At 38.8% G+C, this 26,588-nt stretch overlaps 1 protein-coding gene across 3 annotated transcripts in view; it reads right to left on the bottom strand.

Annotated features, from left to right (window-relative positions):
- RNGTT (RNA guanylyltransferase and 5'-phosphatase) overlaps positions 1-26,588 on the bottom strand; it is a 196,766-nt gene that overhangs the window by 23,175 nt on the left and 147,003 nt on the right. For all 3 annotated transcript variants that reach the window (XM_048937810.1, XM_048937809.1, XM_048937806.1), the window contains one exon: positions 11,516-11,582. In XM_048937810.1, coding sequence (XP_048793767.1) covers positions 11,516-11,582 — 67 coding nt within the window. The remainder of the gene's footprint in view (positions 1-11,515; positions 11,583-26,588) is intronic.

The raw sequence follows: 26,588 nt of genomic DNA on the forward strand, positions 1-26,588 counted from the left end.
ACACAGCCTAGCAGCTTCCTTATACTCTTCCCACACTACCTGTCTTTGTTTCCACTGCCTGTGCATTTTCCTCTTGCTCTTCAGTTTGACCAGTTTGTTCCTGGTTTGGCCATGCTGGTCTCTTGCCTTCATTTCCTGACTTGCTACACCTGGGGATGGAGAGTTCTTGCGTGCAAAGGAAAGCTTCCTTAAAGCTTTGCCAGATCTGCTCTGCCCTTATCCACGAGGACAGTTTCCCAGGGTGTTTTGCTGACTAACTCTGAAGAGCTGGAAGTTAGCTTTCCTAATGTTTAGCCTCTTCTAACCTGTTACTCTGAACCTTTGCAATTCACGTAGTCAGTTTTGTTGATTTTCTTCTTCGCTCTCTTTAAACTTGAATAAATGACTCAGAATAATCTATAACATCTTACATTTTATAGACATCCCTGAGAACACTAGTGTTTCTCAGTTTGTTACTCACAGATGCTTAGTTCAAGCCAACAATGGCATATTTATTCTCAATATATACCATACATTCCATTAAAAAAAAATCCATACTGTCCCATTACCTGAAACCTACTGCAAAATGACTTAAAAGGAAAAAACAACAACAACAAACCATTCTTCTAAATAAATATTTTAGTGGCAAAAAGTGTTTTCTGAAAGAGGACTCACATCTTTGGAAGGCCTTAATGGAAAGAAAGATGTTTTCCCATATTTTTGGTGTTATGAGGAAATCAGTCATTTACCAAAGTAAACATTAAACAGGAAATAAGTAAATAAATAAAATATACTGAGAGTGGAGTATTGAAAGTGTTGCATAATGCAGTAAGGTTGCAGCCATGGGAAAAGATAGGGAGGAAGAACTAACTGGTACACTGAATGTTAATATTACTGACTGAAATTAAGCTGTATTCAATCAGCAACAGCGGAGGCTCTGAAGCATCCAACTGTACAATTTCCTGATGAACACAATATATGATGCAGTTTTATATATCTTTGAGAACCAGCTGTATTTCAGAGTGCTGACTGCCTTTACTGTACAACGGCAGAAACCAGATAAGTTCAGGTTAGATAGGACTTCCACCAACCCATCTAGTCCAAACTCCTGCTCGAGGCAAGGGTCAATTCAAGGATGAGCCAGGCTGCTCAAGGCCTTTTCCAGTTAAATTCTGAAAATCTCCACCTCACAATCTCTCTAGGCAACCTGCTACTGCTGCACCCAAACAACCTCACCCTGACACTGTTTCCCACACATCCGACTGGGATTTTTCCTCTTCTGCTTCACTGTGCAGATCTGAGATGTCTGTTCATCTGATTTTTTTCTGAAACCTCACTTGAAGTGACAGAAGACAGCAATTCAACCACCCCACTGTCTTCTCTTGTTCAGACCAATCAGACCCACCTTCTTTAACCTTTCCAAATACAGCCGATGACTGACCCTTCCTCACAACCCCTGCCTCTTGCACTGACGACACCAGAGCAGCGTTCAGTTGTGATCTTAAAAATGCTTGATGTGACAGCTAGGCTGTAGCTAACACAACCCAGGCTATGGTTGGCCTTTAACTTTGTTTGCCACCAGGACCCTAGGGCCCTTTCCTGCAGAGCCGTTGCATGGAAAGGCCAGGGAGATCTCTGTCCAATAGCAAAACCAGCATCTTGCTTCTCTTAAATTTCATGAGCTTCCTTTGTCAGCACTTGTTTTTCTATGCTCTTAGAGAAACGAGGCATTATCATACTAATTTTCTATCACTAGGAAAGAAATCATAAGAAATAGAGGGCTTTAAAATTTGCAGTATGTTCAATTTTTACAATACTCATTAAAAGCACTTTTTTTTTCTTAAACAGTTAATATAGAAGTAAATAGAAAGCTTAAAAATATATAATCTACAATCAATGACTTCTTATTTTAACCTTTCCAGAAGGCTTAATTTATCCTATGCTTAGCAAGAAAAAACTTGGATAGATTTTCTAAAAAAACGACTACAAGCTGATGTAACAAAAGATGTCCAAAAAAACAACAACTTGACAGTCCAAAACAAAGCATCAATTATTCTATCTTACTGGCAGTAACAACAGAAAACTGCAGAGGTAATCTTCTTAATTCTGTGAACTTCTTTGGAACACTCCAGACTTCAGAAAGAACAAATTTGTTAACTGAATTCATGGGCATAATCATGAGAAAAAGCAAAACAGGGACTATCTGATCCAGGAGAACACAATGAATTTGTAAAATTATAGCTCGTTAACATTTTGTTCTTATGGACAGCAACTGTGGCAGCATACAAAATCACCGCTTCATTTTCACAATGCTCATGCACATTTCCTAGTTGGTATTCTTCCTCTGTTTACATCACCAGTTCCTAAGCCTACTGTTAGTTAATATTTTTCACTATTTTGCAATGCATCTAGAGAGAGCAAATGTACCCACTGTATGCTGGCATTTGTGCACACCGTAAACACACACACAAAATACATTAATTTACATTATTAGTGTCTACCATTCCCAGGTGGGACTTAGGACTCTACACAGGGACTAGAAGAACACACAGTCACGACACCTTATGCCTAAGCACTAGCAATTAACTTGGAGTAAAGCTGCCAGCAAAGAACGTCAAGATGTAGTGAAGTGAAAGAAAGTACAGATACTTTTTGTTTCCTAATTAATTTTCGAAGCAATAGTTCAAAAGGAGCCCATTTTCAAAAAGCAGCTAAATTTGCAACCTTTAACAAACACAGAAATTAGGAATCAGTAGAGGATGATTTCTTACCACCTTACAACATTTTCTAACTTTCAATTAGTTCAGTGAACTCTCTTCTCCAGCACCTCCCTCATCTTCACAGGCTACCAGCTGAGCACTTAGGGCAGTTTGCTACTTTCTAGGAGTTTTTCTTGCTGCTGATACTAGTCCAGAATTTTGTTGACAAATATATTCACATTATTGCTTAAGAGACCAGGTCAAACAAATGCACCTTGAACTAGAAAAGAAGACAGTGAGATGCATTATCACTCCAGGTTCTGTGGGGATCACTTCAAATGCCAGCCTGCCCTTCTGGAAACTCTATTGCTGCAGAGAATTAACTTGCATTTCTAAGGACAGAAAACACAGCCCAAAATCCTGTGCCAGATAACTTTTCGTATAGCCCACACCGTATCCCACAACAGTCTTATGAGGAGTGGCTGAGGGAACAGGGATTTTTTGACTGGAGAAGAGGAGATTCAGGGGAGATGTTATCGCTCTCTGCAACTACCTAAAGGAAAGTTGTGGTGAGGTGGGACTCGGCCTCTTCTCCTACATAACTAGCAATAGGACTAGAGGGAATGGCCTCAAGTTGCACCAAGGGAGGGTCAGGTTGGATGTCAGAAAAAACTCCCAAAGAATGGTCAGACACTGGAAAGGGCTGTCCAGGAAGTGGTGGAGTCACTGTCCTGGAGGTGTTCTGTTCAGATGTTGTACTGAGGGACATGGTTTAGTGGGAAATACTGGTGACAGGAGGACAGTTGGACTGCATGATCTTGGGATGGGAGGTCTTTTCCAACGTTGGTGATTCTACGATTCTATGAGAGTACCTTGCAGATAAAAACTAAGATGTTGACTTTGACACAGCCCTTTTTAAAAATCTGTGCAGAGGAGAGGATTGAGTGGAAAAGGAGAACAGGTTCAGGCACAAGAAGGCATGATCTCAACAATTTAGGAAATCCCATGAGGAGACTGCACATCATCATCTTGTACCAATAAACATGAGGAACAAAGCTTAAATTCTCACTCCGAGAAATTCACTTCAGATTTCCTAATGATCAGTCCTACTTTTTAAGTGTTTGTGTTCCCATTTATAGACTTCTGCGTAACACACAAATATAGGTTGTTCCTGAGAAAGAAACAAAATAAAGAAGAAAGAATTCCTTACTTGGCTTCTCAACTTGCAACAATGCCATCTCCAGTGATGTCTAGAGTGAGTTTCCTTTCCATCAAGAGGATGTGAAAAAAAAACTGTTGTAGCGTCCTACAAAACCCCATAAAATATAAGAGCCACCAGTTCTGTTTGGATACTATTAACAGTAATAAATATGTATTAATATTTATTATATTTATTAATATTTAAGCCTATCCTAAAGACATAGTTTGAACTCAAGTAGAATATAGCACAGTCTTATAGCTTTGTGTGTTTTAATTCAGAGTGACTATGTTTAATGAAACGTAGCAACTCAGATTATCAGTTTTATCTTCCTCTTTCAGAGCCATCGAATCATATAATTGTTACACTCCTTAACACTGCCTGTTCCTACTGGAAGCTGAAACCAAATCCTGTAGTTCTCAAAACTATTCCTCAGTTTTCAGAATAAAATAACTTCTGTCAGGCAAAACCCTGTTTATCTTTTACTATTACTTCGCTATAGTTTAAAAAATCATTTTCTCCCATCAGTAATCCCCTCATTGCCCATGATAATTCTGCCAGCATATCTGGAGATGAAACAATCTTTCATTTACATTGTATCTTGATAAGGTAAGCAAAGAATTTACCACTATTTTGCTTTATTTTACATGCCTTTGCTCAATCCAGTAACTGTCACTTAGAGATTGAAATAATTTGTCTTCAGTGTAATCAACCAGAACCATCCACTGACTGGTAAAACTCACGCTTCCTTTTCCTCAGGAATGTATCTCTCCTGAGGTTCTATGGCTGGCTGTCTCTGCCTTTTTCATGGTTGCACCCAGTCCATTTCTCTTAAAAACAACTGTTGTTTTTTTTCTGAGATACATCACTTTTAAATAAGGAAGCTTCAAAAGATGGCAGATGTGCTTGTTTCTGTGCCTGCACATTTAAGCTTTTGTTATGTTCTGTCCTATTTTATAACCTACAGCCAAAGCTCAGTCAGTCCTTCCTGTGCTGATTCTCTTTCATCCTTTTCCTGCACTATTCCTTCAAACTGTCATTGAAAGTGCATAAATCCTTAATCACAGTAAAATCATCAATAAAACTATGAACATTAACTAAGCATCTTCTCAAGACTGGTCCTGGAGCAGCTCCACCAGCACTACACTGCCAACCCAACAGACCACCATGCCCCAGGAACCCCCTAATCGCTGAGAATAATGGTTAAACTGTATTGACAACCCATTTTCTGGATAATGTCATCGAAAGAACTGCAAAGACATTACCAAGTAAGCCACTATTTGCTTCATGCTGAAGGCGTGATATCCCTACGTTTTACTCAGTTGCATTTCTTTTCACATAAAATTAGCCAACAGGACAAGAAATACAAAGAGGAGATCAGCAGCAGAAGCAACACTCAGTTTATGTCTTCACTAGCTGTACTCACGAAAGAATCTCTGTTAATATTTAGGAAAGTTCAACAAGTAGAGCTTTGTGTAACTGGAGCACCAGTATGTTGCTTCTGGCTGTCAGCAGGCAGAGAAAGAAATGTTTTGCGTGTAGAAAGACCATACACAGTGCACTGCTGCTGGGACAGAAGTCAGAATAGCAATTGAGTGGATGGAGAAAGTTGGACCAACCCTGCTCTTAAACTGTGAAGACTCTGAAGAGCTGTATTCATACAACGAGCTTCATGACTGTACTTTCTGATCAGATGAGAGAGCACCTTTGGGATCACCAACTGGTAGTAGGTGTCATTATCATCCAGGAAGAAAGATACGCCAGCTTCAGAGAATAAGCTACCAGCTTCTTCTAACTTAAGTAGTGCTCTACAAAAAGCATCTCTTTCACCAATTCATGTTTTTGCACTCTCTTTTTCAAAAACACTGCTTTCGTAAATTGTGGTCCTTCCCTTCAGTAATCACCTGCAGAGGTTTATCTTGCTGAAGGAATCACAAGTCTGTGGTCCAGCCTACTTCTTAGACATGATTTCATCCCCTATGTCTTTACAAGGGCCAACTGGCCAACTTTCAAGAGTTTTAGCTCTTGAAAACATTGCAATAAATTCTCTGATAAGCTGACTGCATTTCTAAAGTAAAAGTGGGTAGATTTGTACCTGGAGGGTCTACTGGTTTAGATTTGATCAGTGAAATTAATCTGGGGCAATTACCCACTGCTGGGCCTCTGCCTGGTAGCACTCTGCTCTGCTTTCTCATGTTCTAAGTTAAAAGCGTATTTGCTGAGGGAAAATAACACAGTTGGGCAAATAATAGCTTAGAATCAAAGTGCAGTCCTGCAGTGTGGGCGGTAAGTTTAGCAACCTCAGCAATCAGCAATACTGTTCTCAGGTTTAATAAAATCACAGGTAATGGCTACAGAGCTGCAGATCAGAGTACAGAGCTCGATTTTTGCTCGACAGAAAGACTGTTTTAACCACAGCAGCAAATTCCTCATAAGCAAACTTTAAACTTTCAGGAATTTTCCACTGTACTTAGAGCATAGACACAAAATAGTAAGAACACTATTTCCAAAGTACTCTTGTAATCATTAAATATATTCTATTAAATAGAACAATTCTATTTTGAACAAAGTAGTATTTATTATGCAACTTTTTAATAACTACTCTTAAAATACTAAAAATAAAAGGGCAGTAATTAATCTTTATTTAAATGGTAATTAAATGTGTTAAGAACACAACATGAAACTAGTCATTAGCGCTACAGTAAAGGCTGTCAGAAGCTTCATTACTGATTAATAATGGAGAACACAATGTACTGAACAGCTTCCCCTCATCCTAGAAGCTAGGAACTGATCTGCAAAAACTTTCAATCCTAATAAACTGATGAAACAATATCATGGAATTTATAATTACAGGTTAGAGCATAACTAAGCTTTTGTTTTGACAAATCTCTATTTCAAAAGCAACAGATCATGTATGCAATGAAGACTTCTCATTCTGGAAACAGGTTTAAAACACTTTGCTGTTATGAATGCTATGAAATTAGTAACTTCGATTAAACACAACATTTGCATGATATATTTTCTTGCTTAACTTCATTCTTACCAAAAGAATACCAACAATCACTAACGAAAATAGATTTAACAAAGTCTGCCAGCCAATTCCAACTAATGTCAAGACTTTATTTTACTGAACAAGACAGTCGCACCTACAGAAACCTTCACAAAATCTGTTTTTCTAAGAGATATTTAATAAACATAACCAATTAAGATCCAAAGAAAGGTGGAAATCACAAATGCAGACACATACAACAGCAAATACCAAGACAGCTACTTAAATGGTGTAAGATTAAAAAAAGTAAGCAAATGTATTGTGAAACTGTTCTATAACACGTTTGAACCAATGCTATATTTAAGCAGTAAATTAAAATACTTTAATTTAGAAACAAAAAACAATTCTAAGAACTACCCTACATGAAATAAATTCCTTCAACACGTCGTTAAAGACCAGTCCTGTGGAAATAAAGTGAGACTTCATTGCTAAAGCGTATTTGACTTTCAAATCACTAATTCATCACCTGCTAACCGGAATAGCCATCATTTTTATGAGCTACTGAGCATACCGAAACTCACTGTTAGTCCACAACAAGAGTGATCACAAACTTCCTGCAGTAACTCAAAGATTCTGCATCCTGAATTCTGTTCAAAGTGGCAACACGCAAAACCTTTAACATCTATGAACAGGCACAGAATATTAAACTACTGGAGAAGAAAAATTCAACGCAGATCCCTCTAGCCAGGAAAACACTTTTTTTTCCATTCCTTCTAATCTAACCACTACCAGATACAGAGTTCAAAAACTTCAGGAGCAAATGCTTCTCATTCCTTTTGTATAATGAAGCACAGAGATCAAATCTATCAAGCGCTACCACTGACATCACTGAAAGCAAGACAGGAGGAGGAAGATAGGTAATTTCAGTTAATCTTACCAGTTCATCTATGTCTCAGAAACATGATAAATATTAATATATATAAATATTAATGAATTACTGCATATGAGGAAGAAAGACACAGAATAATAATCTTGAGAAGAGACAGCAGTATTGCAGAATCTTTTCTCAGACTTGCCATCCACAGTCTTCATCATCAAAGACATTGCACAATTATCATCCTGTATGGTTCGGGAAAATCAAAACTTGTTTGCTATTGCAAATGTACACTTTGAAAAGGAGCTTTTCTCTGCAGTTTTTTAAATGTACGTGAATTGAAACAGGAGTTTATGAGGACGAACGTGGCAGCTTATATGTTTATTATGAATATTTCAAAGACCTGATAACATTCCTATTCATCCTACTGAAAGCACACTAAAAATGCATTAGAAGTAACGCTGTAAAATAATGGCTCACTTTGAGTAATAAATCTTCACTGACAGAGGAATGTAGTGGTTTGGGGCATTCCTTAATGCGCATGTTTGGCAAGTAATGCTATATCTTAAAAGAAGACCTCAACTGTTGGGATCTTTGCAAGTGGGTCAATTATGTAACAAGAGAGACCAATTTATCACGTCTAAACTAAAAAGGTTACCAAGATTCTGCCTTATATATGTTCCATGACAAAGTTTGGTTCACAGTTCTCTTAACTGATGAGATCATTAGCAGCAGTGTATGAAAGACTGCTGGAGGAACAACAAAAGAAACCTGTACCAACAGTTCCAGAAGACCATGGTATACCTTCAGAATACATAAATTTCCTTTAGCAGTACCAGTTCTTAATGTGAATCATTACTCCCCACTACTGGTGCTGAAGATCTCTAAGAAGTTGCATCAATTCCTTTGCTGTCAGGCAGCTGACATTTTCTAGAATCTCCAAGGAATCAGATAGGAGTCTCAATTTAAAAAGTTTATTGTTCTTGTTAACTGTGCATCATTTCCTAATTGAGAACCATGGAAGAGATTACTCTGAGACAAATGAGCTTGCTATTTCAAGATTATCTTTATCTCTACAAAAGAAACAAAGCAGTGGTGTGCAAATATATGCCCATATATACACCTATAGCTCCAGAAATAAGCATTATTTTTGAGAGAGTACAGCCATGTGGAGTTAGCTCATTTAAATATGCCTATATATAATCTACACTCATTTAGCGGATAATAAGGTTTGTTTTCCCCAGGTGGTAACTGAAAGTTATTTCGAATATCCAGACTGCCTATTCTGTGCCAAATTTAACATTTAAAATGAGAACACAGCAGCAATATAAACTAGAAGGTCTAATATTAGCGTATTCAAATTAAATTTACATCAGATATTTATCAAGCACTGTACCACATATACACTATGAACAGCAAATATTAAGGAAAACATTACTGCACTTACATCTTGAACACTGAACCAATCCCTACCATCATAGGAGGCAAGAGTAAAAATGCAGAAGGATATAACAAGTGTAAAGAATGTTCATTGGAGATACTGAATGGCTTGGATACATGGAGCAATTAAATAGATTAACTCTTTGTAGCTTGGCATATGCAAGATTGGTATTATATGAAAGTGGATCAAAGTTGTGAATAGAGAATGACTGCTCACTATCTCCTGATGTAAGGGTGAAAAAAAAAATCAAATTATTAGGCAATGGGTTTAAAAGAAATAAAATAATACCATGACTCATGGTGACAGTAAGGCTTTGTATGTTGGAAACTTAGTGGATAATCACTAAGGAATGTTCAGAAAGGAAGGTCCAAAGAACCTGCACAAACATGCAGCCTCAACTTGCAGCAGAGAAGCCTGTGAATGCAAAGCGCAGGAAATTGAATGCATACTTTGCATTTGTTCTGTTTTTGCACTCAGTCCTACAGTTTGATCCTGTCCTGTGCACGACATCACTCATTTTTCAGGATGAAAATTTTCCATTGCTGTCTGGCAGTGCAGGCTCTGACTCCTCTCCTCAGGCTAGCAATCAGATGTGCATAGTAACCAGAAATGAAATGCAGCCAAATCTTGGAGAACACCTACCATCAGTCATTCAAGGCAAGGTTAAGCTCCCTGATTATCCCTGGGAAAGGAAGCTGAGGGAACTATCTCCTGAAAGACAGCACTGTGTAGGGCCAGCTCTAATGCTCAGTAAAAACAAAATAATCATTAGGCCCCTTAGGCCCCTTCACACTCCTTAAATATAGAAATAAAGGATCTTATCAGTGGTACCAACACCACAAAAAAGAGATGGAACCTAATGGCAGCCCTCCACACTGATGACAAAAATGACATCTCAATGGAGGAGTGATCTTCACTGGGTGGGCAATTGCCATGTTACCCAGAGGTATTGTTTATAGAGGTGTAATTTACTAAAACGGATCATCCTCAATCCTAAAGACAATAAGGAGATTATAGTTAGTCTTGCAGACGATGTAAGTTCAGAATTCCAGGGTATCATTCTGTATTCCATATATATGGTTTAGTGCCTGTGGTAGCAATGGTAATGGGAGGATGGTTGGACTAGATGATCTTGTAGGTCCTTTCCAACCTTGTGATTCTATAATTCTATGATTCTTTATATGTCTGTATATTTTATTTACTTACACAAAGCATTTCAGGAGGCACGATTATGAATTGTTATCACCAAAAATATACAAGCTTTTTTGAGATGAAATTTCTTGTAATGCAAGGTGTTGTGCCAGAAACATCTCAAATAGTTTGATTATTAACCAAGCTGAATAATATATATATATATGTTGGTAATGGGAAGATGAAAAGCCAAGTATCTGTTCTTTTGAAGCCATGTGAAAACAGTACAAAGGTTTTAGGTAGAAAAAGCAAGTATTTGCTAGGTACAGTTGGGAGTACTGTTCTTTAGTAATGCAATTAGGGATGGCACAGCAACACATTTGAGTTTTAGAAATTAAGTTTCATTTTGACGTAAAACAAGAGCAAGGCTTTTAAAATCAAGAGAAAGAAGAAAATGAACACCCTGAGGATCAGTGTTGCCAAGAGTCCAGGATATATAATAATTACAAGTATTATTCAGAACATTTCAGCATTCCAAAACAAACACTGCATTTCCACATCCCATTGTAAAGAATGACGTTCTTATGTCTAGCTCTCTTTGTCCTAAGTAAAATCCCAATGACACTCACCAAAAATCAATCCATTATTTTTGTAAGACATTTCTGTTTGCAGGTGATATGACGATAACTAATTAGCAACTGATAATTAGGAATGTTAAACTACTATAGTTCAACTAAAATAAAAGAAACTGATACAAAAGACAAATGATTTTCCAGCAATTTATGATCTTTTTATAACAAATTCAGTAACTCTGGGAAAACAATCTGTGCTTTTTACTTCAGTATTTCCCTTGTCAAGGTTTACCTGAAGAATTACAGAGTTCTAAAAATGGTTTTGTTTTGAAATGTCACTGATAAGGTAACCTAAAAAACAGAACATTTTGGTTCTGATAATTAAACCAGAATTAAAATTAATCAAAAGACTACAGGAAAAAGTAAACTTCTTTGAAAAGTATGCAAGTGTAACTAGAAACAAACCCAGAATATTGTGAATAACTACAAAAAATGCACTATTTCCAATTAGTTTTGCTGGAATTGTATTGATACACTTAAAGTTCTCTAAATCGAGACTTGAAGCATACAGAATAAAGTACACAGAAGTGAACTAGCTTAAAAAGCCTCTCTGCCCTACTTGTTAGTCCTACCTTAATCTGTGCAAAAGGTCTGTCAAAGTTTCCAACGTAAAGAAGACCAACATTCTGGGTGAGAAGCCTAAAAGAAAAGGAAAAAATATTTTGAGATATCACTTTACATCCATAACCTTTTCGCATCTCCAACAGTTGTTACTGAACTATAGCAAAGAGCCCAGGCTTGTTGCAATGGCAAGAGCTACCTTTGCAAACACGATTACACAGTCCTATGTGAACCAGTACAGAAACGAAAGATGTGCCGTGCATTGTACCATGTGCACTGATTGGTAGCTTGCTTTTTCTTGTCCAAAAAACCCTTGATCAGAATAATTTAATAGACCCCTTTGTGATGAATGTCACTCAGTAAGACAAAAAACGGCATGTGTCCCCATTTCTATTTATTAGACACCTCAGATACAACAATAGAATCAGACTAATAAACACGCACCCAGAGCAGCAGGCTTAAGAGTCAACCAGATCAGGACAAATAAAAGCATTCACAGTGATACGAAAGCACCAATACAAGAAGAGAAATAATAGAGAATCTCTGTTATATTGTGTAATGGCTTCCTAAATAGAAAATGTCAGACCTAGTTTGTGCTGATTATTCACTTCAGCTCTTTATGGTCATTACGGGCACTAGCAAGATTCGGAGGAATGGTAGGATAAGTTGACTCAAAGAAATGTTGGTGCTACTGAACAAGTTAGCCTGATTTCTGCAGATATTGGGCAAGTCAGAGCTGTTACTACACCAGCTCCAAATACCCAAAGGAAGCAACTTTAAAGAACGGGGAAAAAAGACCACTGCTGTAGGAAGGCAGTCAGCTAAAGTTGTATGAGGGAGTGTGCTGGGCAGGCTGGGCAATCGCTAAACATCCCCCTTGCTAAACAAAGGCAAAAAACTCATTCCCTTCAGGTAAGAGGCTCCAGAAGCATTATGCTGATGTAGACACACCTGTAGGGAAAATTCTTTGACTGCAGAACACTGAAACAATTTTTAGTTTGATTAAAAGGGACATTCAGAGCCCATCGTATTCGTCAGTAGTCCCAAGTTTTCATACAGTGCTTGCTATTAAACATTTTTTTTTTGTTTTCTTTGATTTTATATTCTGTTCCCTTTAATAAGACTTCACAGAGTCTAAATTCTCTCCCTCCCCCTACCTAGAGATTGTCAGTAATTAAATAAGGGTGTGTGCATTGTGTTGGTAAAGCGTGACTTCGAACGCATCTCTTTCTTAGAAAATTTATGTTTTAAGTATACATATGATGCATATATATACACACACACCTTTAATTCACAGTGAAATACATGCATTTTCTATATATACTCTGGTTGTCTTTTCCAACCAATTTCTCACCATTTCCAGCTCTATTTTTAGAAACAAAAGAAAACAGAAACTTTGATAGCAGCAAGAAATTGTTTTGACCTTCAATACACAACAAATGCCTCGTAGTATGATTTTGTAATTCTCTTCAGTTCTGATGGCAATGTACATGACCTTAAACTGGCTCACTAACAGTGAGAATTATTGGAACTCAGCAAAATGGCAAAGTCAAAACATTCAAGTATTCACAACCATAAGTAAGAAGTGGTGCCAAGTTACGTATCATCATCAAAATTCTCTTGTAATTAGATTATGTATACAGAAATGTCCCAGCTCTTGATAGAAATACTCAAAGAAATGAAAGAGGAGAAAGGAACAGAGCAAAACCAGTCACAGTACAAACAGGTAAGCAGTTTTCTCACTTTGTTCATCAGCACGCCTGGCTCAGGCTGGCAGAGCTTTACTGATCTGCAGTATTGAAACAAAGTCAGGATGAAAATGTCAAATTCACTTTTACCCACAATAAATTAAATTCATTTGGAACACAGGTCTCTGGAGTTGAAAAAGTCTGTGTATTGATCAAACCTCCTAGGAGTATAAAGCAAATTCAGAAAATATTTAAGGCTTTTCTAAATTAAAAGAAACATACGGGAAGTAATTAGTAGAAAAGGTTAAAAGAGAATCCATGAAAAGAATTCACAGTATGTAACCATGTTAGAGAGAGGCAGCTTAAAGCACCTTAAAAAGAACTGCATATAATTTTTGTCAAGCAAAAGAATTAAAAAAGAACTAAAAAAAAAAAATTGCCAGCTGCATTTCTAATAAGGGACCTAAAAAAAAAAAGAAAGAAAAGAAAAGATAGACAGTTAATTATTCTCACTTGGCCAGTCTTCAAGATCCTTGCTTTATCAGAAAGGATCATTACAAAGCTGAGTCTTGAGGATAGCTTTATTTGTAAGTAATGAACATTGAAGGAACCTTAAGACTGGTCTTTCCTGAAGACAGCACTGCTGTCCATGCTACTTAATTTGCTACCCATATTGTACATTCAAAGCTCTCACAGTTGAAATGAGCATCCCAATATGGTCATAATTTCACATCCTGAAATATTCTGGGCTCCTCCTCCCCCCCCAAACAGCTTGAGCAATCAAAAAATAAATCTCAATTTCATGACTAGTAAAAACTCTTTTACTTCAGAGTCATTCTGGCCAGCACAATTTCCTTATTTCAGGGACTGAACTCACACAGCAGCCTGCAGAGGCAGGTGGGCTGCAACAAGAGTCGCTGCTGAAGCTCTGGACAAGCCAAACTACGGCAGGAGTGCAGGAGTGCTCTCTACACCTCAGCTGCCTCCAGTGGAGGAATTAAAGAAACCCTGTGCCAGCGAGGAGATCAGTGAGGCAGGGGAGCGTGTGCCCTCATCTCTCCCATCACACTGAAAATACTTCTAAATCACTTAAAATTAACATTATACCATGAAACTTCAACATGTGTAAATTGATATGGATATTCTCTCTTAATGCTCTCAACTAATGACCCTGGTAAGTTAGGCAACATTTACCTTTGAAGACTTCCAACAGTGGTCAGGGTTAGTAATAAGCACTTGCATGTTTTCTCATGACAACGTCTTCTTAAAATTGAAATAGCCTGTGTCTTACCTAACCTTCCACATTTGCACAGCTCTGTTCTCCACACCCCACTGGCAGTACTCAAGCCTTGCCAGCAGCTGACAGCACTGACTGAAATCAACACCAACCTATGAAATAGTGGTGATGGTTTCACAGTGCGATTGTCATGTTTGAATTTCATATTCAAATAATTACCTTAAAATTATGAGAAACAATCATAAAAAATGCAAATGCCTACAGGCATTTCACATATAAGTACTTACAGTTTAAAATACGTAGCGATATTCAAAGTTGTCTAAACTAATCGTATTTGTTTATAGATTGCAACATATTTTATTTGTAGCATATTTCATTCAATTCATTATCAATATGATTTCTCTTTTTTTTTCTTTCCCATAAGTAATAAAAAAAACAGAATAAAGGTAGGAAACAACACTCTAAGGAGCAGTAGTTCTTTAGGACAAGCTGTCCATGCATAAAATCATACAACCCCCATGCTCTTTCCCATACACCGAATTGAGCAACCATCTCCCTAGACATGCCTATCAAGGCTGTAGCATTATGTTTCATAAAAACATTGTAACAAAATTTATTAGGACCAATCATTTCTGATTTTTGGCGATGTAATATCAAAGTCATAAAGACCATCCATGTACCAAGAAAACACTGCCAAATGCCTTCTTTTCTACATTCAACATCCTAGATTTGGCCTTTTCTATGATCAAAAGAGTAGCCACTTTCAAAATCTCAGCTGCAGGAGCCAGTCTGCAACGGATGGTGACTGCAGGAGTCAAGCACAGAAATACAAAAAAGAGGTGGCACTAGAAGGGGAGTAAAATGCAAATAAATATGGGACAAGATTAAGGAGGAGAGAAAACTTGGAATAAGGAAAAGTAAGGCAGCAGGGAATCTGGCAAACGACTAATAATGAGAGATACAAGAACACGACAAGGCAGCCCTCTGGACTGGAAAGTACTGGAAGAGAGGAGAAAGCTAGGTGGGTTATGGCTATGAGAGCACAGGGACTGAGTGACCACAGAGCTCACCCTCCTGGGAACAACTGACCTTGTTCTGGGAGCTGGGACAGTCCCATGCCCTCATCCCCTTCACACCTCCCACTGCCTTTGGCCATGGCAAACCTTGGGCCCTTAGCAAGGAACTCAATCAGGATAGCTCATTTCAATGAAACCTGACTGCATTCACTTCTCTGCATGTCTATTCTGATAACTCACCAATAACTGTCAGATAGGATGAAGTGGCTGCTTCAAGATATTCTCAGCAAAGACTCAGGCACATCTCACTGCCGTACAAATGCTTCAGCCACCAAGTAGTGCTGTACAAAGGCAGAATGTTGGCATGAAATAGTCCCCGCATCCTGTTGGCAGCGTGGCCTTGAGGACATGGCTTGAGCAGGAGGAGAACCCTCAGGGCCGCCTGTCGTACTGCAAGGCTGCTCTGACCACCTAACGGGGCCACACAACACGTCGATCTGAATACATCTGACCTGTTCATACATGAACCACCAGTGAGATTCCCTCTGGACTACGCAGTGTGGAAGGCTTTCGCACAGGAGCACGCACAGAGGTAGGGGAGCAAGGGGAACCAGGAGCCGCTGCCTCTCACAGCAGCGAGTTACGGCAGGCGAGCTGAACGCGGTAACTTGCTCCTGTGCGAGGCAGCAGCTCCTGTGCTTGCTCTGTTGCAAGATCATTGTGTTATCATGCAGGAACGCAGTGCTGAGATGTGTGGTCCCAGCCAGCAGTGCACAGGTCAGACAGTGTGGGAGTGAGAAGCAGGGCGTGAAAAACGCAACATGTGCAGTAGAGGGGCTGAGGAGATGTAAGGGAAATGGCATCAGAAGGGTGGGGAGTGCTGCGGGAAAACAGTGAAAAATGAGCAGGCTTGAGACATTTGTTTTTTCCAAGATGAAAAGCTGCGTGAAACAGGCAGCAGGAAGCATGCAGAGCCGCCTCCAGCCACGCTTCAGTTATTCACTATCCCTCTGAAAGAAAAAATGCAACTTCTTCCTTATATTGCAAAAATAATTCTCATCAAAATCCAAGAACTTAGAGCAATTTATCAAATGGTATCTTGTAGCATCTCTGTTTGGCGATTCTCAAATTCAGCTTCATGGACATCGTGGTTGATGAATAGTTCATTATTTCACATAAGTCACTAGATTCAGTTTCTCTGGTTTTGCTCTTGACTGTTGCTTGCTCTTTTTACTAGCTCTTGCAATCACCAAAAAGCCTGACTTCAGATGAGCAATGGTCTTACGCATTCTATTCTTTTCTCTCTCTTGTTAAGCTTGTTAAGTGCTACAGCGTACCAGCAAAGCTCTGTTGGATCTAACATGGCTTTCTTATACTGTACAATCAGACAACTATTTGAGAGTATCCAAGACTGCAGAAACTTCTGAAACTCAGCTACATGCTACACATATTTGTTTGCACTTCCAGTGCTGGTGTAGCTGGAATTCACTGCTGTCATCGAGGGACCAGGGGCAGCATCTATAGGTGTGATCTGATCTGCTCCTGGAAAGAAGTCTCTTCAGGCCAGAGAGGGCATTTTCTGGTTGGTGAGAATGGCAGACCGATACCTCAAACACTTCTGGGATCTGCAAGGAAGAGACTTCACCCTAGCAGATATGATTAACAGGAATATTGACTCCACTGATGAGACAACAGGGTTAAGATGCACGCACTAATTCCATTTTGCAGCCAGAAGCAGTACCAAGTGGCTAAATGTGCCTGACGGTCTGACCTAACAACTTCATCCTGCACATGCTGCCAAAAGACATTTACAGTCTTCACAGAGTTCACTGGTAAAAAGATTTCAGTCCAGACAAGATGTGTTTCAAGTGTGCATTAGGTGTGAAGCAAAACCAAATGAAAAACCAATCCTGACAGCAGTGCTGCTGACCCTTGTGCACATCCATAACTTTATTGCTAGGATCCTCTTTGCATATGCATTAGTGAATGATTAAGGCTGGAATGGGGAAAAAATAAACCTGCTTAAAATATAAATTGGACAGTCAAATACAATTTTAGGAAAATCACCGTGGCTGCTTTCTCATGCTGAAACTCCACATTTAAAATAACTATATAATGGAAGGTTAATATTAGTTATTATCCAAAAGACTTCACATTTCATTTTAAAGTAGGCCTTCTCCATCATGAGAAAAAAAAAAAATCCACTGCAATGCTCTGTGTATGCTTTTAACTACATACAAAAATCTTTCTTGATGCATTTTCACATTTCAGGCAGGAATAACTGTTGTAAGTTAAAATTAAAAATGCCCTGAGAACAGAAGGAACATCACTACAAGTTCAATAAATGTATTTTCAAACATTATTTGAATGACTTTGACATATATCTTTGAAGATAAAGGTAACTTTTACGTAAGTTTACAAATTTTGGTATTCTTTTATACAAAGAAAGAACATCATTACTGCATACTGTGAAAAAAGCATAAATAAAGCATAATGGCACAGCAGAAAGGATGCCATATTCACACAGTCCTGCTAATGTCTTATTAATAAATATTCCGTATTTATCCTGCGTTCACTTGAACTGTGAGGGAAAATACTACACTGTGATGCAGTACTTTAACCATGGAAAGAGAAGCCGTTTTTTAAACAGTTTATTAAACTGTAATTTGTATTCTATTATGGCAGTACTGCGAGTATAGTTTGCTTCTTCCTTAGGACAAACATTCCCTGTTGCTTTTCAATTCTTGGAGTAATACACTGAAGGAATTGCAAGAAAAAATAATCAGAAAAGCATCCACGATTCTGTGGTTGATACTGCATAGAATTAACTTCATTCAACTTAGAAAATAATTATTTTAGTATTTTATTTCATAGACTAGCATAACAATAGCATAGGAAAGTATAACACTAGATTTTTTAAAATATGGAAGTGCATATAAAGGGATCCAATAAAAATCTAAAAAGGCCAGTATCAGTGCATGCACAAGCTTGTGAATTTCAACTGAGATGCATATATGGTTAGCAAACAATGTGCATCGAAAAGTAGAAAGTGCCATTGAGAGTATGAAGTACACATACTGAGAGTTCATTTAAGCAGTAATGTATCTCACATGCAGAGTACTGACAATGGAAAAGCAGGGGCTTCACATACAAGACAGAAGAGCTTTTGCCAGCACTCTACAGTGCATTTATGAAATCCCTTTTTTAGGTAATGGAAATATTCTGACACAATTTTCTTTTACTCATCACTTATGCACAAAGAGGAAAATTTTGACGGACAAGTATAAGCCATTTCAATGTAATCCTCCTGGGAAATAGCAGACAAATAGATTGTATATTCAATTTAGGACATTTTCCCTCAAATCAGAGTGCATACCAAAAAAAAACAACCACCAATGAGGCAACTAGAGAAGACACTAAACACAGCTACTTACATAGTAAAGGTGCAAAATAATTGTGCTTGGACTCAGAGAAGAAAAAGGTGGGGAAGGGATGCATGTGTTAAAAAAAAAATAAAATACGGAGATTGTAAATCATTTTACAATGTTAAATGCATCTCTGCAAGAAAACCCCCAAGGAAATTGAAGCACAATCTTTTCACTGCACAATTTCAAAACTTGCAGAATATCCCAAGACAAGCTAATGGTGACAGCAATTAACATAATACCAAAGCAATATTCATAGGGAAAAAAATGCAGAGGGTAGCTCAACTCGGAAATGAATTCAACACCCTCAGCTTTCCCACTATGGTATTCCAACAGTGTAGGCTATTAGTTGTATTAACACCCATGCTGCTTTCTGAACTAAATGCAACTTAGGCAAAAAATATCAATGTTACATGTTTATAGCCCTTCATAGGAAGAACTCCTATGCTTATCACTTGAAAGGCTTCAAGGAATTACATCAATACCTACAGTAAATCACTGTCTGTCATTGGCTATTGATGGCAGTAATCTAGGAAGTGACTGAACCCTGAAAGGCATACTGCCATGAACAACCTCACCACTGCTATGTACCAAACCCAATAAAAATGACATTTACAGGGCCTGAAACGGTAGAACAGTGACCTCATATTTGAGGTAATGGTCTGTAAGTTATCCTGTTATCATGATCAAAAAGAATAAACTGAACAATATCAAGGTTTACATTGATTTAGGAGACTTTAATAAGCATTACTCTTTCTTGATTTTTTTTTTTAAGTTTTATTTTATTTGGGGGTGAGATTGTATTTGAATGCTTTGCTAGACATGGGGAGAATAAAATCGTAACATCTGACATTTCCAAAAACCCTTCTTTTTGCTTGCTGCACTTAAGCCTACTGTTGGTTATATTTTAATGCTTGTCCAAGCTTTGCCTTGTGAGCAAATCACATAAAAAAGCATTTTGATAACTTATCCATAAAAAGTAGAAAAGACAAGTAAATAGAAACAAAAAGTACCCATTAAATAATCATGCCCATTCCTCCACCATTATTCCCTGTAGTATAATGAGCAATTTGGCCACGCTGGCCATAAATTATCTGAAAAATGAGGCTGCTTGCCTTTTCCTTTGGGAGGTTATTACATAGTCTGAGGGATTTCACTAATAGAATCTATTTCTGATGGTAAACCTCAATTTTTCCTTCTGAATATTATGCCTCTCATCTCACTGAAATGTAGGACAGAGTTAGGAACCATTCCCAACTCGCTGAAAGACTTCCTGTGCAGTGTAGCGGCTCTGCCCACACTGATCCACATCTTGCACAGGAGCAGACACGCATCAGCAGTGGATCACGCTGGAGCAGTGCAAACATACTTTCTAGTCTATTCCATAGCACTCTTTCATCCTGGCCATCTTTCAACAGAGATCACAACACTACCTGATTCAACACAGTTTGGTTAAAAACTGGCACGGCAGTGCTAAATTCTGCAATAGGAAATTTCAATATATAAGATGCCTAATTAGATATTCCAAAGTCAAAATAAAGACATCTCAAGTGTCTCAGGAGCTACTTAAGAATAATAGACTTCTAATAAAAACTAGAAGAAATAATGGAGATAAAGGTGATAAAATCTCAAGCATATCCAAGTACAAATCCTGTAAAAAATATGAAATTCACTTGATCATGTGAAAACAGGAGGAGCAACTAAGGAAGAAAGAGACACTGCTGAAAAGCTGCTGATGTGTTTTTCCCACTGAAAAACAAACAAAAACACCACCAAGTCAGGGATGCTACAGCTTTTAAGTTACCAAAATGCCTGCAGAAATAGAGGTACTAAAAAAAATGCTTTGAGGATGATTCAATAATCAAGGTGAAATAAACCACCAAACCCAGATGCAATTTATCCAAGCTTTCCGACATTTTCTTGATATGAAGGGCCTGAATCACTAGTAACAAACAAGCAAAGAAACCAACATCAATCTAGCATCTAAATGGGCTAATTTCTGCAGCCTTCTTGGAGTCGTGCCCTTTAGCTCAGCTTTGTTCAGCATGCCCACCTTGGCCATGTGTGACTGCACTACCGATAAGGTTGCACATCCCCTGCCCTCACACTGTGGCTGCATCTGCTTCTCTTTTGATCATCTTAATGAAAGAGTGCTTAAAAAGGAGTGGGGGACAGGAGAGGCACCACACTGGCATAATCGATTCAGACAGCCAAAAGGCTTCTGTTACAGTCTCTCACAGTAATTTACTATTAAAAATAAAAAATAAAACTAGGCAGTAAGTACTCTTATATGGAAAAAGGCTACTTATTATTACGGATCAAACCTTGATTAAGAGACTGGAGAGGCAGAATAAATGGTCAGTTTTCATCTCAGCAAAGGCCAAGTAACTATTCAATTTGCGTAACGGACTGTTTAATACATTTATTAGAAATGTGAAAAAGTCATGAACAGAGAAAGTCTGCTGATGAAGCAAGTCACGGAGCAAAGGCAGGTAACTTTAGCTAAATTGCAGAGTTCATCACTTTGAGAGGAAGCTGATGCCGTATTTACAATCACCCACATAATCTTAATATTACTCTCCTCTGCAGTGAAAAATATGTGCTCCTGCACATACGAATTACAGAATTAAATCAATTCCTTAGGATTAATTAAGGAATGTATCATAACGTATATAAACCTGGCAACTAGAATTCTCTTCTCTCTCTCTCTCTCTCTCTCTTTCTCTCTCTCTCCAACATTCTGAGGCCCAATGAACTTTTTTCTATGCAAGGTTTTGATATTCCTTTATCCTTGGCCTTTCTGTTTGTCACTGAAAAACAAAAACAAAAAGCCACAGAACAAACTTACACTAAATCAACGCAGCAGAGCTGGAAATGCAAATATGCAGCCATTTTAACACAAGATGTTACTGCTGAAAGGCCGTATTTTGGCAGGAAAGCTATAATGGGCCGATCTCATCCAGGCATAAGCTCTTCCACTCTGCCCTTCACCTGTCAGGACAATTGCTACAGAAGTTTCCTGATTTTTCCAATCCAGGTGTGGCACAACCTCGTGGCAGTCCCAGGCACTGGCAGCTAACGGTTCTGAGGGGGACAACCAGGTCTTTCTGCACATCAGCCACATTTAGAGAGAACTCTTCCAAAATAAGGAAAAGGCACTTCTATACCCCACGGAGGTGACTCTTACTGTACATCAAAACACTGAGGGATTACTGATGCAAAAGTTTTTCAGAATCACAGAATCACAGAATCACCCGGGTTGGAAGGGACCCCAAGGATCATGTAGTTCCAACCCCCCTGCCTAGCAGGGCCACCAAACATACACATTCAGATCAGGTTGCCCAGGACCCCGTCCAACCTGGCCTTAAACACGTCCAAGGACGGGGCATCCACAACCTCCCTGGGCAGCCCGTTCCAGGGCCTAACCACTCTCCTAGTAAAGAACTTCCCCCTAACATCCAACCTAAATCTTCCCTCCTTCAACTTAAAACCATTTCCCCTAGTCCTGCTGTTGTCAGCCCTTTTGAAGAGTTTACTCCCCTCCTGGGTGTAGGTTCCCTTCAGGTATTGATAGGCTGCAATGAGGTCACCCCGCAGCCTTCTCTTCTCCAGGCTGAACAAGCCCAACTCCCTCAGCCTGTCCTCATAGGGGAGGTGCTCCAGCCCCCTGATCATCTTAGTCGCCCTCCTCTGGACCCTTTCCAAAATCTCAATGTCTTTCTTGTACTGAGGGCTCCACACCTGGACACAGTACTCCAGATGGGGCCTCACAAGAGCCGAGTAGAGACGGACAATCACCTCCCTGTCCCTGCTGACCACCCCTCTCCTGATGGAGCCCAGGATCCCATTTGCCTTTCGAGCTGCCAGAGCGCACTGCTGGCTCATGTTCAGTCTCTCGTCCATCAGGACCCCCAGGTCCTTCTCTGCCGAGCTGCTCTCAAGGACAATGTTCTCTTTCAATCCATGTTCTCTTCAGAACATGAATTGTAAACCATTCTGAACCAAAGCAGAGGGTATCCTAAATAAATTAGTTGGCAGCAGTATCTTTTTCCTAATACAAGGCAAAACAAAGATGGATCAGGTGATCTGCACTTTCTTTCTCATAACGGAAAAGGGGTAACTGAATTATGTCAAATAAGGGAGAATTCAAACCTAATAAATACTTCATCACAAAACACATCATTAGAAGGCAGCTCACTGATGATGCCTTGGTGTGAAAAAGTAGCAAGAACAGAACATGTACATGCGTAACAAAAAATATCTGGAAGATCATTTTCTTATAAAAAAAAAAAACTTAAAAAAAAAATTGGTAAATATAAAATTCACTTGGCTACCTGGATCACAGATATAACTATTATGAGAATTCCAACCTCCCAATTGAAGATGCTATGGTAAAGGCATCACAAAACAGCAGTCTTAGCCATAAGAACATGTATTGCCAGACCACTTTAACCAATTTCTTTTTCTTCCCGTTTCCCCATACCACTTTAATGACTTATTCAGAATACTTTATTAATTAATCATGCACAACCACAAAATGATTGAATTGCAGTACCATTTAGGTACCAGCCCATGTGAGACCATACAGATCGCAGATACAAAGTGTAGCACGCAAAGGACAAAGAACTCCATGTTTGGAATAGGTGTGACACACATACAGCTCCCATCCAGCCAGGCGCAAGTGCCACCAGCAGTGTGGAGAAAACCCCATCTGTTACAAACAAACCTACCACCCAAAGTGAGGCGGGAAGGCTGTCATGAACTCTGCTGGCTGCTTCCCTCTCATTTCTGAAACCGCATGGACGGTATAAGACTGAGCTGCTCCATTCATTATAAATCAAGTTCCACGGCATACTCACTGTATGAGTTTTTTATGAACTCCTTGTCTTTTACAGAAATTCTTCAGGTAATAAGAATACTTCATTCTGCATTCCCCAGTATGAAGAAACACAGCTGAAGTGTTTCCCTTGCGGTGACAAAACGGTCAGAGTTTTCTCCTGCTCAAATACTGCTATTCTTACCTGTAAGGCTGCTTTCTCAACAAGGGAAACCTCTGCTCTGCTATCAGGGTGCTCTGAAGTGTCAAGTCTCTTCCTCTCCTCCCTCTCCTCTTTGCTTTTCTTCCTTTACTTCTGACTTTTAACAGTCAGCATGCTGCTCTCCTAACTCTCTGCCCCTTGGTTTTGTTTTGCCTTTTAAGATGCCTATCTCCCTCCAGGATATTTTGTGCTTTAATTCCCCTTTCTCCAAACTTTAGCACCCCTTCTCCTAAGGTTCCCAAATTTATAGGGTAGCATCCTCTCCATGGAGCCCCCAGACAAAAACTGGGAACACACTGGGTAATGCATTGGTAAGAGGGCATCTTGGGCTGTGCTGAGAAACAGAAAGGCTACCAGCCATCAGAATAGGAACAAGAACCCTTCCGTGGCACCTCTGCTCCACAAACAGCATTTGCCTCACTGCAACAGCTCCCAAGCTGAGAACGCTGTTCCAGTCTCTCCTCAGCCCTCCACAGAATTATAGACCGGGGCAGCCCAGCTACTAACAGCCCAATGTCACCCCAGTGCCCCAGCACCTGGGGCTGCATCACATCAGAGCTTCCCTCCGCCACCCTCAGAAATCTGACCTAGACAGGTCCACCTGCTTGCTTAGGCCAAGGGAGAGGAGCAGAAAGCAGCACAGCCTTTTCCTTGCAGCTCAATCTTACCTGTAAGTGAGCGCCGCATAAGAAGTGGAGACAAACAGCCTTACTGGGTCATCTCCAAAATCCTCCTCCCACTACATGCATTGTAATTTTATATTCCTAAATGAAGTCACAACCAACCAACTCAAATCAGTAAAAAACCCCGCCTTTCAGGTAAGGTGGAAATCAAAAAACAAGCACAAACATTACTAAAGGTTATCTGCAGCAAACAAAGATGAAGAAAGAAAGAAGATACAGTCAAAGCAAAAGAAAGCAAGCATGTAACAGGCACACGCTTCCACAGATTTTTTGGTCCAACATAACCATTTCCTAAGCATTTGGTGTGCAGTCAGTAGTCCTAGTTCCTCTTTTTCAATGCCAATTTTTTAGAATTAGAACAATTAACTTGATTTGTGATAAGCTCTCCACAGTGTCAAAGAAGCTGGGGCCTGGGTGACAAGCACCCTGCAGAAACGTATCCCTCTTATAAAAGGCAAGAAAAAAAATAATTGAATCCTTCATAAAAACAGCTTTATTATTATTACAGAACGAGAGTGTCTTTTCACTTACTGTCCTTAATCATGAATTTTTATTATGTAGGGCACAAGTGAAAGAGCAGTTGTGATTAAAAGCTAACTGCATAGGACAAAAAATTGGTTACTTCCAGTCTGATGAGATCTGATAACTACTGATTTAACTGGTATCAGGATGACCTATCTCTTTTGTCATCTAGTGCTGAAAGGATGTATGTAACATAAATCATTAAGGTATTAATTAATAAATGTACAGTACAGGAGGTTTTTGTGTTCTTTTTTCTTTTTCTTTTTTTCCCTTTTGCCTCCAAGAAATCATTTTTACTGCAAGCAATTTTACATGTCATTTTGGACTATATTTTATCCTTGCTAAAAAAAGTCTGCAAGGAAATCAGTGCAACATTGTTCAGCATATTTTGACTTTCCAAGTAGATGATACTCAAGGCAGTAATATAGGCTACCCGCATGGATAGTAAGCCTTTTCAGGTAATACAGTTAACTGCAATTAATGTCTGTTATAGCAGAAAAAAGCAATTCACACTGTTTATTATAAACACCATGATCTTAAATTCAGGTCTGATTTAGGGTAAGACAAAGCATCTAGGACTGGTATCACTGGAAAGAAAAAGGACTGAAGCACATATTTTCAAGTCAGGAGAAAGGTTTTGATGCAAAATTTGTTCTTCTTTTTAAATATATCATATAAGCATAATAAAAAATACTGGCTTTTTCCACATCTTACCTACATCTTCAGATTATTAGAGAGAGAAATCTACCAGATTATTAGAGAGAGAAATCTATCAGTATATGCAAATGTAATTTTGGTTGTTTCATTAATATCCTGTGCACTTTAACCAGGATTTTAATCACTTTGGTGTAGGAACTAAGAACAAATAGAATGTAATCATCTGTACCATGAAGAAAACCCTGAAGACTTGCACACAAGAGGAAGAAAGGTGAATGAATAAAACTTTAACAGTAACACAAAACTGAGTCTATATAGGAACAGTATCCTATAAAAAGACAAAAAGGAGAAGCTTGTAGAGCACATACTCCTTTAACAGAGTACATGAAACCTACCTATTAACACGTCCCTGCTGTCAAGTTTTCTAACAGCTAAGAAAGCCAACAACAAAGTGTCTCTTATCTTCTTCTACAACCCAGTTTCCTAAGAGAAATGCAATTTAGGAGTGTAGGAATTACTCCACTTACCCAGCCACAAGTCTGTGTTCCAGCACACAGCCCCTGGGGTCCGTTTCCTTTGAATGCTGGACTTCTCTGCTACATTTTAAAGGTAGAGGCTAATGACAATGGCATTACTTTGATAATTCCTACCATTCTACATTTTTTTGTTTAATATATTACATTTCACTCTCAGACTATTGCTTTGATTTTTCACATCCAGCAGCTGCATGGGAAGAAGACTTATCTGTGATTGACATAAATTGTGAAGAAAAAGAATTAACTGCGTGAGCACACATTTCTCTTCTTGAACCAATAAA

Source organism: Lagopus muta, chromosome 2 (assembly GCF_023343835.1).
Source record: "Lagopus muta isolate bLagMut1 chromosome 2, bLagMut1 primary, whole genome shotgun sequence".
NCBI classification, from domain to species: domain Eukaryota; kingdom Metazoa; phylum Chordata; class Aves; order Galliformes; family Phasianidae; genus Lagopus; species Lagopus muta.